The sequence below is a fragment of the Rhinolophus sinicus genome, chromosome 4, assembly GCF_057876585.1.
Source record: "Rhinolophus sinicus isolate RSI-liver-muscle chromosome 4, RSI-T2T, whole genome shotgun sequence".
NCBI classification, from domain to species: domain Eukaryota; kingdom Metazoa; phylum Chordata; class Mammalia; order Chiroptera; family Rhinolophidae; genus Rhinolophus; species Rhinolophus sinicus.
This window is the reverse complement of record NC_142504.1, coordinates 29,276,096-29,288,637: the sequence shown is the minus strand read 5'-3', so window position 1 is coordinate 29,288,637 and position 12,542 is coordinate 29,276,096. Positions and strand designations below refer to the sequence as shown.

Sequence of the window (12,542 nt, the reverse complement as noted above, 5' to 3'; positions counted from 1 at the left end):
TTTCATATTTAGCACATTGTGTGGCACATCAAAACCACTTAACACATGGCAGCAATTATTACTACATTAGTACATTTTTTATCCCCTGTAATTACATGTTTATTACATATGTAATATGTATATGTAATACATATGCTCTTCTTAGGCCCATATGTTACATTTTTTCTCATAACCAAATATGTGTAATAATGGTGACAATGACAGCAGAATAATAGTGAAGTTTAATGCTTAGCGTGGCTCACCAGACCCTATATGCCTTCAGGATGAGGTATAGGAATTGTGAAAGCTAAAGTAAGGATTCATTCATTTATTGATCAGGATTTATTTAGTACCTATCATGTTGCCCAAATTGGGGATTCAATAGTAAAGAAGAAAAAGAAGGAAACAGATCCATGCCCCAATGGAACAGCACTGTCCATAGAAATATAAAGCAAGCCACATATGTAATTATAACTTCTCTAGCAGCCATATTTATAAAGTTAAGAGAAACAAGTGCAAATAATTCTAGGAATATATTTCATTTACTCTAGTATTTCTGAAATGTTATTATTTCAATATGTTATCAATGTACAGAGTATTAGTGATATGTTTTACATTCTTTTTGTACCAAGCCTTGTAATCCAGTGTGTGTCTGACACTTGTGGCACATCCCAGTTCCTACCAGCCACATTTCGAACATTCAATAACCACATGTGGCTGGTGGCTACAATATGAGACAGTGCACTTCCAGAGAGTAAGATGAAAAGTACAGTTAACCCTTCAACAACACAGGTTTGAAATACACGGGTCCACTGACACGCAGATGATTTTCAATAAAGTCACCTCTCTGTATCCCTGGTCAACCACCACAGATTGAAACCGTATTTGATCTGCAGTGGGGAATCCGTGGATGTGGAGAGCTGACTCTATACACCATTCTGCGACTTGAGCATCCAAGAATTTGGTATCTACGGGGTTCCTGAAACCAATAGCCCCACAGATACAGAAGGATGACTGGTTTTGGGGGATTCAAGTTATATGTGGATTTTTCGACTGGGGCGGGGTCAGCACCCCTACACATCATGTTGTTCAAGGGTCAACTGTAATTAAAAAAAAACATACAAATTAAATGCAAGTTGAGAGAAGTGGTAAAAGCGAGGGAAACAAACGGCATGCTGAGATATAAAATTACTAAGTAACATATTTGTGATAACATGGATGAAACTAGAAGGTATTATTTAAAGTGAAATAAGTCAAGCACAGAAAGACAAATACCATATGATCTCACTTATATGTACAATCTAAAGAACAAAGTAAACGAACAGACTCATAGATATAGAGAACAAACTGGTGGTTGCTGGAATGGAAGGGGATTGCGGGGATAGTTGAAAAAAGGTGAAGGGATTAAAAAGTACAAATTTGTAGTCATGAAATAGCCAAGGAAATGTAAAGTACAGCATAGGGAGTATAGTCAATAATAGGGTAATAACTATGTATAGTGCCAGGTGGGTACTAGACTAATTGGGGGGATCACTGCATAAATTATATAAATGTCTAACCACTATGCTATACACCTGAAACTAATATAAAATAGTATTGAATGTCAACTGTAATTGAAAATTTTTTAAAAATCTAAAAATAAATAACATTACCGTGTAACAGAAGTAGTGTGGACCTACTTTACATTTAGGGAAGAAATTCCTTAGAAAGCCACAAAACAAAAGAAGGGAAGTAAGTTTTACTTAAATTCTGCTATAGTAGGGGCTTTGTTTTATAATATGCCAAGCAATAACGTTCTTAAAGAATCACTCTGTGCTAAAAGAGGACATCTGATGCTAATAAATAAATTAATTGAAAGAACAAATAGCATAGTCGTTAAAACAAACCAAGATTTTGATTCTTCTTAGACAATAAGAGTTATACTGAGCATGAGACCCTTTTCTGAATAAATACTCTACTTTGAGTAAAGTAACAGTTCATTGATACATGCGTCGTCTGTGTTTCATTTGAATATAAATGAAACTTTGCCTTATAGTACATAGCAGCATAGTCTACTCACCTTTGGACCTTGTACTCCAATCCCCACTGGTCCTCTAGGGCCTGTAGGTCCTATCTGACCTACTTCTCCCTAGTAAGGAAAGAGTATTTGAAGAGTATTTGACTAAGGCAGCAAAATAAAAATAATGTATTCCTGTCTTGGATCTCCTACGCTCTGTTTTATATAAAAAAAAAAAAAAAAGAGAGAGAGAAAACTGAGCTACATGTGCTCAGTTCACACATACACACACGCGCACACACACACGTATATATGAGTATATGTATATATTTTCACCAGATTTGGAATATATAATGGTCTGGCTTAAAATACAGGCTATGGAACATAATCAGAAGTAATTTTAAAGAGCCCTTCCCATAAAGGGTACCAGGAAATAATAGGCAGTTATATTCCAGAACAACTAAAATTCACACATTAGAAGTCAAGACGACTGGCGATCTACAACACAATCATAACCAGAGAGAACAACCTGAGCTTTTGATGATGTGCCCCAAAGCAAAAATCTCAAGGGCAGTGACAGTATTTATTGAGCTGCTTCTCACATGGGCATCACTAAGGAGTGTGCTTGAATGTGAGACCTCTCAGAGAATTATTTTATTTATTTAACAATGATTAGTGATTCTTTGAAGCGACATTAAGGACAGCTAATTAAAGAATAGGTGCCATGCCTCTCCCCAAGGGATAAATAATTGTTCTAATTTAGGCAATAATTTGATTCCTAAGTTCATAGGAAAGGTTTCTTTATTGGGTCATTTCTGACTCCATATCTTTAGCTAAATGTTTTAGTAGTTGGATCTACTGTGGGAATGCTGGTGAGAATGAAAATAAGCCCATCCAGAGAGGCATGTAACCACAGGTAGTCTCTACTGATATTACTGCTTGAGTTGCTAGAACAGGGTCTCCTAGGTAAAAGCAATAAAGAAAACAATAAATGGATATTGTGTACATGAAAGCTTCTGAGAGCATAAAGAATATGTATAACATTTTCTAAACCATTAGGAACATCAGTAACACTTTACATTAAGTATAGACCTCTGATTTTTCAGTTCATTTCATCTGCTGCCTTCCAAATGCACTGGCTACTGACCAGAAAATAGCAATTAGACTATAAATATATTAAACTCCTCTCTCATTGAGAAAGTTACCTTAGAACCAGGTGAGCCTAGTCCTGGGGGTCCTTGAGGACCAGGTGGACCAACAGGACCTTGGATTCCCTTTAAAATAAAAATTTTAAAAGCAATATTAGTGAGATGAAGAAGAAATAGGGATAAGAGTGGTTTCAAATCCTCTAGAGTGAGTTCATTTCCCATAATGGATTATTCATACTCAGTATTTGTTGAATGGGATGGCAGAGGCTGCTAGTTGAACCATAAAATGCATTTTCCCCTTCTCCCATGGTAAATGAAATTTCAGCTGGCCCACATGGCTGCCTGTAATGAAGACCTTGTTTCCCAGTCCCTTGCAGCCAAGTGTTGCCATGTGGACTGGATTCTGGCCAATGGAACATGAATGGAAGTGATGTACGTAATTTCCGGTTCATGCTAAAGGAAGATGTGTGCCTCCTCCTTCCCTACACCCCTTCTCCAGTGAATGAAATGAAGACATGGTGGTTATGCTGGATCATGTGGATGAAGAAAGCACCCTCAGAATGTCAGACTAACAATAATGAAGAAGCCAGAACCCTTGATGACCCCGATGAGCAAAGCCACCATACCAAGTTGGAATTTTAAATAAGAGAAATAAAATTTCATCTTGTTAACCTATTTCACATCTCAGTCACATTCAAGCACACCTATGTCCTAGCTGTACCAATTGACATATGAAGTGTGATCGAAAAATATGGTGAATGTTTAAATTAAAAAATATATATATATTACAGTAAAAGACATGTTGCCATCAATCCCCCTCAAAATATTCCCCCTCACTTTGAACACACTTCTCCCATTGTTCTTGCCATTTTCTGAAGCAGTTCTGAAAGTCCTCTTTCGTGAGTGTCTTTAGTTGCGCTGCCATGGCTGCCTCGATGTCCTGAATCATTTTGACTTTGGGGAAGAGCCAGAAGTTAAATGGTGCCAGATCTGGTGAATAAGGTGGATGAGGACACACCATAATGTTTTTATTTGACAGAAATTGCCATATACCAGAAGCGATATGTGACAATGTTGTCATGATGGAGGACGATTTATAGCACACTTTAAAACACACCTTCTCTCAATCGTAGCTCACATCCGACTGACTGCACCGAATAAGATGAAACTTGTCAGACACCGTTACTAAGGTTCCATGCACCATTTCCCGTATTGAAGACCCCTGCCTTTCTGTTGGATGGCACTCAGCAACAGCATTCACTGTATTTTGTGATCATAACAGAAAGGCTCCGAGTCAAACATGACTTCTGGTACAACAATTTCTGTCAAATAAAAACATTACAGTGTGTCCTCATCCACCTTATTCACCAGATCTGACACTTCTGACTCTTCCCCAAAGTCAAAATGACCATGAAAGGTAAACGTTTTGAATCGATTCAGGACATCAACGCAGCCATGACAGCACAACCAAAGACACTCATGGAAGAAGACTTCCAGAACTGCTTCAGAAAGTGTCAAGAATGATGGGATAAGTGTGTTTGAAGCAAGGGGGACTATTTTGAGGGGGATTAATGGCAAGGTATCTGTTGCTGTAATAAAAATTTTTTTAAACTGTTATTGTCACTTTTTTTTTTTTTAAGATTTTATTGGGGAAGGGGAACAGGACTTTATTGGGGAACATTGTGTACTTCCAGGCCTTTTTTTCTTTTTCCAAGTCAAGTTGTTGTCCTTTCAGTCTTAGTTGTGGAGGGTGCAGCTCAGCTCCAGGTCCAGTTGCCGTTTCTAGTTGCAAGAGGAACAGCCCACAATCCCTTGTGGGAGTCGAACTGGCAACCTTGTGGTTGAGAGGATGCGCTCCAACCAACTGAGCCATCTGGGAGCTCAGTGGCAGCTCAGCTCAAGATGCCGTGTTCAATCTTAGTTGCAGGGGGCGGAGCCCACCATCCCTTGCGGGAGTCGAGGAATTGAACTGGCAACCTTGTGGTTGAGAGCCCACTGGCCCATGTGGGAATCGAACCGGCAGCCTTCAGAGTTAGGAGCACGGAGCTCTAACCGCCTGAGCCACGGGGCTGGCCCTGTAATAAATTTTTTTAAATTTAAATATTCATCATATTGTTTGATCACACCCCATATATCAAGAGTTGTTAAAATGAAGGTTTGACCTCAGCTGTAAGAAGTGATAGCCAGCAGACAGCAAACTGACAAATGTTTAAACACTTGACTGTCACTCATACTGTGGGTATAAAAAGGGGGAGAAGACAGCATTTATGAAGTCTTTGAAGAAAGCAGTCTTATGAAAATTTTTCTTTGGATACAATGAGAGCAATTTAACTTGTTTCTCTCTTTACTCCATTCTAAAAAGGCAACTGCAATGAAATCACCTGGAGACTTTGATTTTTGGTTTGGAGACACAGGGACACATTTCTAACTCAGGACTGAGAATACTAAAATGCGCTGTAACAGCCAGGAGAGGGCTGGCTTGTGCATCCAGAGTTTGTCTGTGCAAAGGTCACACGAGTTTTTTCTGGGGACCAGATGTATTCCAAGTGTGAGACAGAGCAGGCCTGGAACTATTTTGAATCCTGCCCAAAAGGACCTGGGAGAGTAATGAAAGTCCAACAAAGAGAGTCAGTATACAGTAAACCCCCAGAAAAACAGAAGCTGATGAGGGGAAACAGCTGGAGGAAAAGAGTCCTTCATCCATATCCTAGGAGGGGAACACAGGGGACACTGCAGGAACCCCACAAGGAAGAGTGTCATCATCAAACATCTGCCAAGGCCAGAGGGAGGACACGAAGCCATCTGACAATAGACCGGCCAAGAAACAACTTCAGTGCCCTCTTCTCCCACCCTTGACTCAGCCTGGGAGGGATGAAAAGCACATTCCTTCCCCTGGAACACAGGCTCTCCATGCAGCTCGGACCAGCTAAATAAAGGTCAAAAAGAGTTGACCAGATAGATTTTATTGTACAACTAAAACTGTGATTTGCAACTTAGAGTGACCTTATAACTTTCTATTGACTAAGTGATAAGAAAATTCTATAGCTTGCTGGTCATTTCTTTCTTTGGTAGGAAAAATAAAAAACCTTCCCCCAATTAAAAAAATTTAAGGGGATGATGAGAGAAAAAAACTAGGATTTTGTTTTGCTTACACCCCACAAGTCCTGACTGTGCAAATAATGGTTACAGAGACATGATAATTTTATTACAAATGTTATGCCCTTTCTCTAGCTAGATGATACAACTGCTTGTTCATTTGTAAATTACAAATAGTATTGCCCTTTTTCTGGTTGACAAAGACGAAACAGTATAAACAATTTAAGGAAGCCAAGATCCAAAGTATTGAATGGTTGTAAGAAGGAGTACTTCCTTTTACAGTAGTCCATAAGTTGCATGCAATAGAACAAGGAAACAAAAAATTCAAAGAGGGGGTGGGGAGCAGCCGAATGGCTCAGTTGGTTAGAGCACGAGCTCTGAACGACAGAGTTGCCAGTTGGATTCCCACATGGGCCAGTGAGCTGCGCCCTCCACTGGGATGGTGGGCTACACTCCCTGCAACCAAAGTTTGAAAATGGCGACTAGACTTGGAGCTGAACTGCACCCTCCACAACTAGATTGAAGGATGACGACTTGGAGCTGAGGGGCCCTGGAGAGGCACACTGTTCCCCAATAAAAAAATTAAAAAAAAGAAAATTCAAAGGTATGTGCCTACACATGTATATGTGGTTATTTATATTCTATTTTATTTTACGAAAGATTTGAGGTGGCCAAGTCTCCAAGTATTTAATTAAAATCTACAGGCCACTTGATGGATATTATAAGCTTGTTGCTGGAAATGGAAACAGAAGTTCTCTCAAACAGATGAGTGGAAAAATTAATTTCTATAAGAGAAATAGGAAGGTCTAATAACAACAGGAATTCAATGGATAAACATGTTAACTAAGAACGAGAAGAAAAATGGATAACTGCATGAATTAAAGTTAACTTTAAGTAGAATTTAAATCATTTGCCTTAAAATGATAAATTATTTTCTTGTTCAGAGCAGTTTACATATAGTACATTCCATACAATCTCCAATCCAGTAAGGCTCAGCTCCATATGGACACATCTACCTTAAAAGTTTTGTTCTCTTGGAAAAGAAGAGAAGGGGATGAGAAAACAAAACAAGTTAAGGAGGTTTGGGTGTTGCTGTTGTTTTTTTACGCTATAAACAACCTCCCCTAAGAACCATCATTAAAGACAACAGGAAGCTGCAGGTGGGAGGGCCAGCGTTCCCAGGCCATCTGGAGAGACTGGCTTTCTTTGAACTTCATTGTCAGCCTTCCAGTGGTGACTCAGTACCAGCAACACACAAGACCCATGATGTGACAGTCCTGTCCAGCCACTGCCAGGAGCAGAATGTAAACCCTGCTGGAATCAGCAAAGAAACCACAAAGCTTGAGCATGCCTGGTCCCACAGTCAGACCATGAGCCCTGTGAAGTCAAAATAACCAGCTCTTAAGTATTATCGAAATATTTATTTACAAATTTATCTTGACTTCTCTTGCACCTAAATCTTCCTAATCTGTTACACTAGGACATCTACCAAGAAAAAGGAAATGGAAAGAGGAGTAACTCCAAGTTTGCTGTGGCTTGGATTAACAACAATAAAAATACTATACTGATTAATTGGAAGATGGTTAGAAATAAGCTCAGAGTTAATGTCAACAACAAGATTTGGAATTATTTCATTGTCTCCCACTATCCCAGATAAAGGAAGTGCTGTTCATTATCTAGGCAACTCATTATCTAGAATAATTCAAACTTTAATCATAAATTTTAATCAAGCTGATTTGCCGTTTTCTACACAGGAGAATGGTCAATATAAAATTAGACTTGTTGGTCACTTGATTAAAAGAGATTATGTAGGTAAAAGCATATGGTCAACAACTGTAGATAGTACTGTTATATTATCTTCATATTACTGAGATCTAACAAGATTGCCCTGTTTTTCCTAGTAGTTCTGGTCAGAAAATTTTGGAAGCAGTTTCAACCATGAGTGTCTAGACAAGCTCAGAGATTTTTTCTTTCTTCTGATTAAGAGGGGCCAAATGTTATTTATAAACTCTATTTGTGGCTTGCATCTATTCAGGAACAATGCCCCTTAAATTAAGTAGTTACCTCTGATTTGGGACTTTGTTTTAAGTTTAATACTATTTAGATTGGTACATAGCTAGGGGGTAGAAAGTACTACTCCACTGGCATTGGGAGAGAGTGGGATTTAATCTTTCACAAAAATGCAAGAGGGAAACACACACACACAGACACACCAACAGGTCAATAAATTATTGCTCCCGAGGGATACTAAAAATATAAAATATCACCCTTTAACTCTTGTCGTATTAATTAGGCTTTAATGTTAAAGTTACCAAGAAACACATAATTTATTTTTTAAGTCTTGGAAGTTCTAAAAATAAGATCTTATGAGACCATCTTATCCTTCCCTACATTCACTTTGGATGTGAATTCCACGGCAATTTGACTATCAAATACACTCATAGGTGTTTGCAGAACTGGCCTTCAATGGCCACCAGGGTTGGGCCAGATATTCTTTACCAAAGAGTAAGGGAGGAAGCATTGATTACCTGTTCCCCTTGACTCCCAACTCCAGGGATGCCCATTGGTCCTTGGGGTCCCACAGGTCCCAAATCCCCCTGTAGAGAAAATAAGCCAGAAATATAACAATAAAACAAAACCTCATTCTTTCATACTTTGCTAATCAGAAACTATACTGGATTAAAATCTATCTTTATATCATAAAAAGGTTCAACATGGAAAGTTAGCAAACTCAATTCCTTTTTAAACAATATGTAGTTCAAATTTGCCAAAATAGTGAATGATGTTTTTACTATTTAATTTAAATTAGTAAGAATTTGTATCATCTTATATTTATCCACCATTTTCTCACAAGAACCAAAAAACTCCTGAATGGTTACTATTATGACACAAACACTTCCTGATAGGATCATAACAGATATATTTAAAAGCGTAAAATTCACAGGGTACAAGAAAACCTGGATATGAGAAAGAAATGGAAGAAAACTTCCTTAAATTTTTTAAGTACCTTTCCCCTCCAAATCTTATTAAAAATATTTTGAAAATTAAGAAATTATCTAAGGTAAATGCAACAAAATGAAAGAACGTTACCTTTCCTTTCCATGAAATAAATGCAGGAATCAAAGTGAATGCTATTAGTATGGAGAACAATATCCTTCATCCATCTTTGTGTCTTTCAAGAAATCTTTTATGCTCGAGGGCATAATAAGGTCTCTTTCATAACTAATTAGTGCTACTTTGGTAGTGTGAAAGCAGCCATAGACAATACTTAAATTTACAGGTGTACATGTGTTCTAACAACATTTTATTTACAGAAACAGTCAGCCAATCCCATAGTTTGCCAATGCCTGGGTTAAATAAATATGTATTTATGAACCAAAGTGTATCATCAGATCATACTTTATATAATACTAAAAAGTATGTTGAACCTGTCACTAAGACATGCCCTAGAATATGCTTCTTAGGGTTTCACTTTGTATCAATTTTCAGTCTAAATAAACATCATGGAAGGAAAATGTAACGGAGTCAAGTTCTAATTCAGAGCTAGATTATTCTGATTCAGAACTTGATTGTTTGTCATGTGGCGTGATTCAGAACTTGATTGCTTATCATGTCGCGGTCACTGTGCTACATGCTTTTTATATTTTAACTCATTTAATCCTCACAACAACCCCCTGAAAGTAGTCACCCCCATTTTCTAGATGAGGTTAAATAACGCCCCAGTCACACAACTCTTAGATGGCGGAGGCAAAATTCAAGCCCATTATCTCTGAGTCCAGAACCCAAATCATAATCACTCACTATTCTGCAAATAGTCAATAAACACACAAGCAAGATCCTCTTTTATGCATTGTTACTGACATTTAAATATCTACATCAAAATTACTTCCTTGTTTTGTACCAGTTATATACGAGGTCTGACAATTAAGCTCTCAAACTTGTTGCAATGTTGTTGCTAATCTTTTTTGATATCAGAGGGATTATTCATTATGAATTTCTACCAACTGGACAAAAGTTAACCAAGTTTACTATTTGGAAGTGCTGAAAAGGCTGTGTGAAAAAGTTAAACGACCTGAAATTTTTGCCAACAATTAATGGCTCTTGCATCACGACAATGCACCAGCTCACACAGCACTTTCTGTGAGGGAGTTTTCCGCCAGTAAATAAATAACTGTATTGGAACACCCTCCCTACTCAGCTGAACTGGCCCCCAATGACTTCTTTCTTTACTCGAATATAAAGGAAATATTGAAAGGAAGACATTTTGATGACATGCAGGACTTCAAGTATAATACGACAACAGCCCTTATGGCCATTCCAGAAAAAGAGTTCCAATATTGCTTTGAAGGGTGGACTAGGAACTGACGTCGGTGCATAGCTTCCCAAGGGTAGTACTTTGAAGGTGACTGTAGTGATATTCAGCAATGAGGCATGTAGCACTTTTTCTAGGATGCATTCATGAACTTAATTGTCCAACCTCAACCTCGTATGTTTGAGAGCCCTTGTCATAAAGGTTTTGTTTTATCAATTTAAATACAGAAACCAAAGTCTCTGAATCTAATATTATATAATATATAAAAGAATAGAAAAGTAAGAAAGGATGAAGGAAAAAGGAAGACGGTATTGATTTGGTAAGTGAATAGCAGATGAAAGATTTGCAATTACTATGTGATAATGTCCTGATATTTCAATGTGTTTTGTTAACATGAGCTCCCGGTGTCATGTCAATAATACCTAAAATAGTTAATTTACTGAACTCATAAAACAGTGGTTCTGTTGTACTCATTTTTCACTCTTCAGTATATTACATATTTTTAGAGTATTTTGGAGCTGGAGTTACAACCATAGCTGAGCTATTTGAACCAAGAATTGTATTACGTGTAAAATGTGTATAAATCACTATTTACCACTATCTCTGCTGTTTAAATACAGATTCCCAAAAGAGACAGCTATCAGTAAATAAAAGAATAAGTCATTCAAGATTGAAACACAACACCTAAGCTAATCAGGAATATCAATTATTATTCTAATATACATAAATATAATGATATGCTTAGATGTTAACATGTAAATGACTCCAACTTGATACAAAGTCTCTTTTTTTTGCACATTTCTTATATCCCCTCCCTCTTGGGCAGCTTTCCCTTCCCACTGATCTTTAGGGCCTTATCAGCCTCCAATAGCTTCTATCACCAGCCTCACCCTCACTTCTAATACAGGTATAATCTGCAGTTATTTTAAAGAAAGCAAGTAACTAGTGAGAAAGAAGAAAGCAGTGGCAGGTAGGCTGTGGCATTGAACATAAACAATTTTACAGAACACCAGTGTTGGACATGGCCATTCTGTACGGTGAACCAAGACAAAAGCAAGGCCTCACACGGTCAAGTCTGAGCACAGACAAAACCCAAACACAGTGTTCAACCTCCTCCACGCCCCCAACTGATCATACATCCCGTATACTGGCTAAAATTAGTAAGTGCTACTTCTTTATGCAATTACAACTAAGCCCAGCTCCTTTTCCCCACCTCCTAGATAAGATTCATTAAAATAGCCAATCTTAAAATTACCCCCACTTCCTGATAGCATCCAATCCAGAGCCAATTTGTACTTTCTTAGACACTCCCTAAAATCACCTAATATTAGGTTGGTGCAAAAGTAATTGCGGTTTTTACAATTATTTTTAACATTTTAAACCTCAATTATTTTTGCACCAACCTAATACAAGCCCAAATCCTACAGAAAATCTTTCATCTTCTTGCTGAGTTGTGAGTAGTTCTGCGTGGGATGTGGTTTCCCTTGCTACAATGAGTCAATAACCCTCAATTTGTTCAACTATGGGTGGATTCCTGTTGGTCCATACTGGAGGGCATCAGTGCTAGTTTCCTGAAATGAGTTTTCTTACTTTAGTCCCATTTTAAGGTAATATTTTTGAGTGAGAGCCTAAGGCTAGATACACGTTTCTATATATTTTCAACAGCTATTTTCTTTACTAAGAAGAGGTCTCTTTTGCTTATGTTTAGCTTCAAAGCTACTTCATTATTGGAAGTCAGAACCCAAATAAATGAGACATTATTGTAAATACACATAATGGGATTTTCCAGATCATAATTCATCCTACATAATAATATACCTTGCATATAATTGAATTATAATTAACCTGTGGGATATAGTTGTCAGGTTGTATACAGTTCATAAATGTACACATAAAAAGAAAAAAAAGTTTTAAATAATTTTATTGGCATCTCTTCTAATATGTGCAAAAAAGATCTATACATAATAGATACCTACTTATCTCTCTCTCTCTCTATATATATATATCTATA

General features: G+C 37.6%; 1 protein-coding gene across 1 annotated transcript in view; it reads right to left on the bottom strand.

The window, feature by feature from the left end:
- Window positions 1-12,542, bottom strand: part of COL28A1 (collagen type XXVIII alpha 1 chain) — a 152,582-nt gene that overhangs the window by 89,127 nt on the left and 50,913 nt on the right. The window contains exons 16-18 of the mRNA XM_019729778.3: window positions 8,748-8,816; window positions 3,181-3,249; window positions 2,039-2,107 (exon numbers count right to left, since the gene is read on the bottom strand). Of these exons, the coding sequence (XP_019585337.3) occupies window positions 2,039-2,107; window positions 3,181-3,249; window positions 8,748-8,816 (207 nt within the window). The remainder of the gene's footprint in view (window positions 1-2,038; window positions 2,108-3,180; window positions 3,250-8,747; window positions 8,817-12,542) is intronic.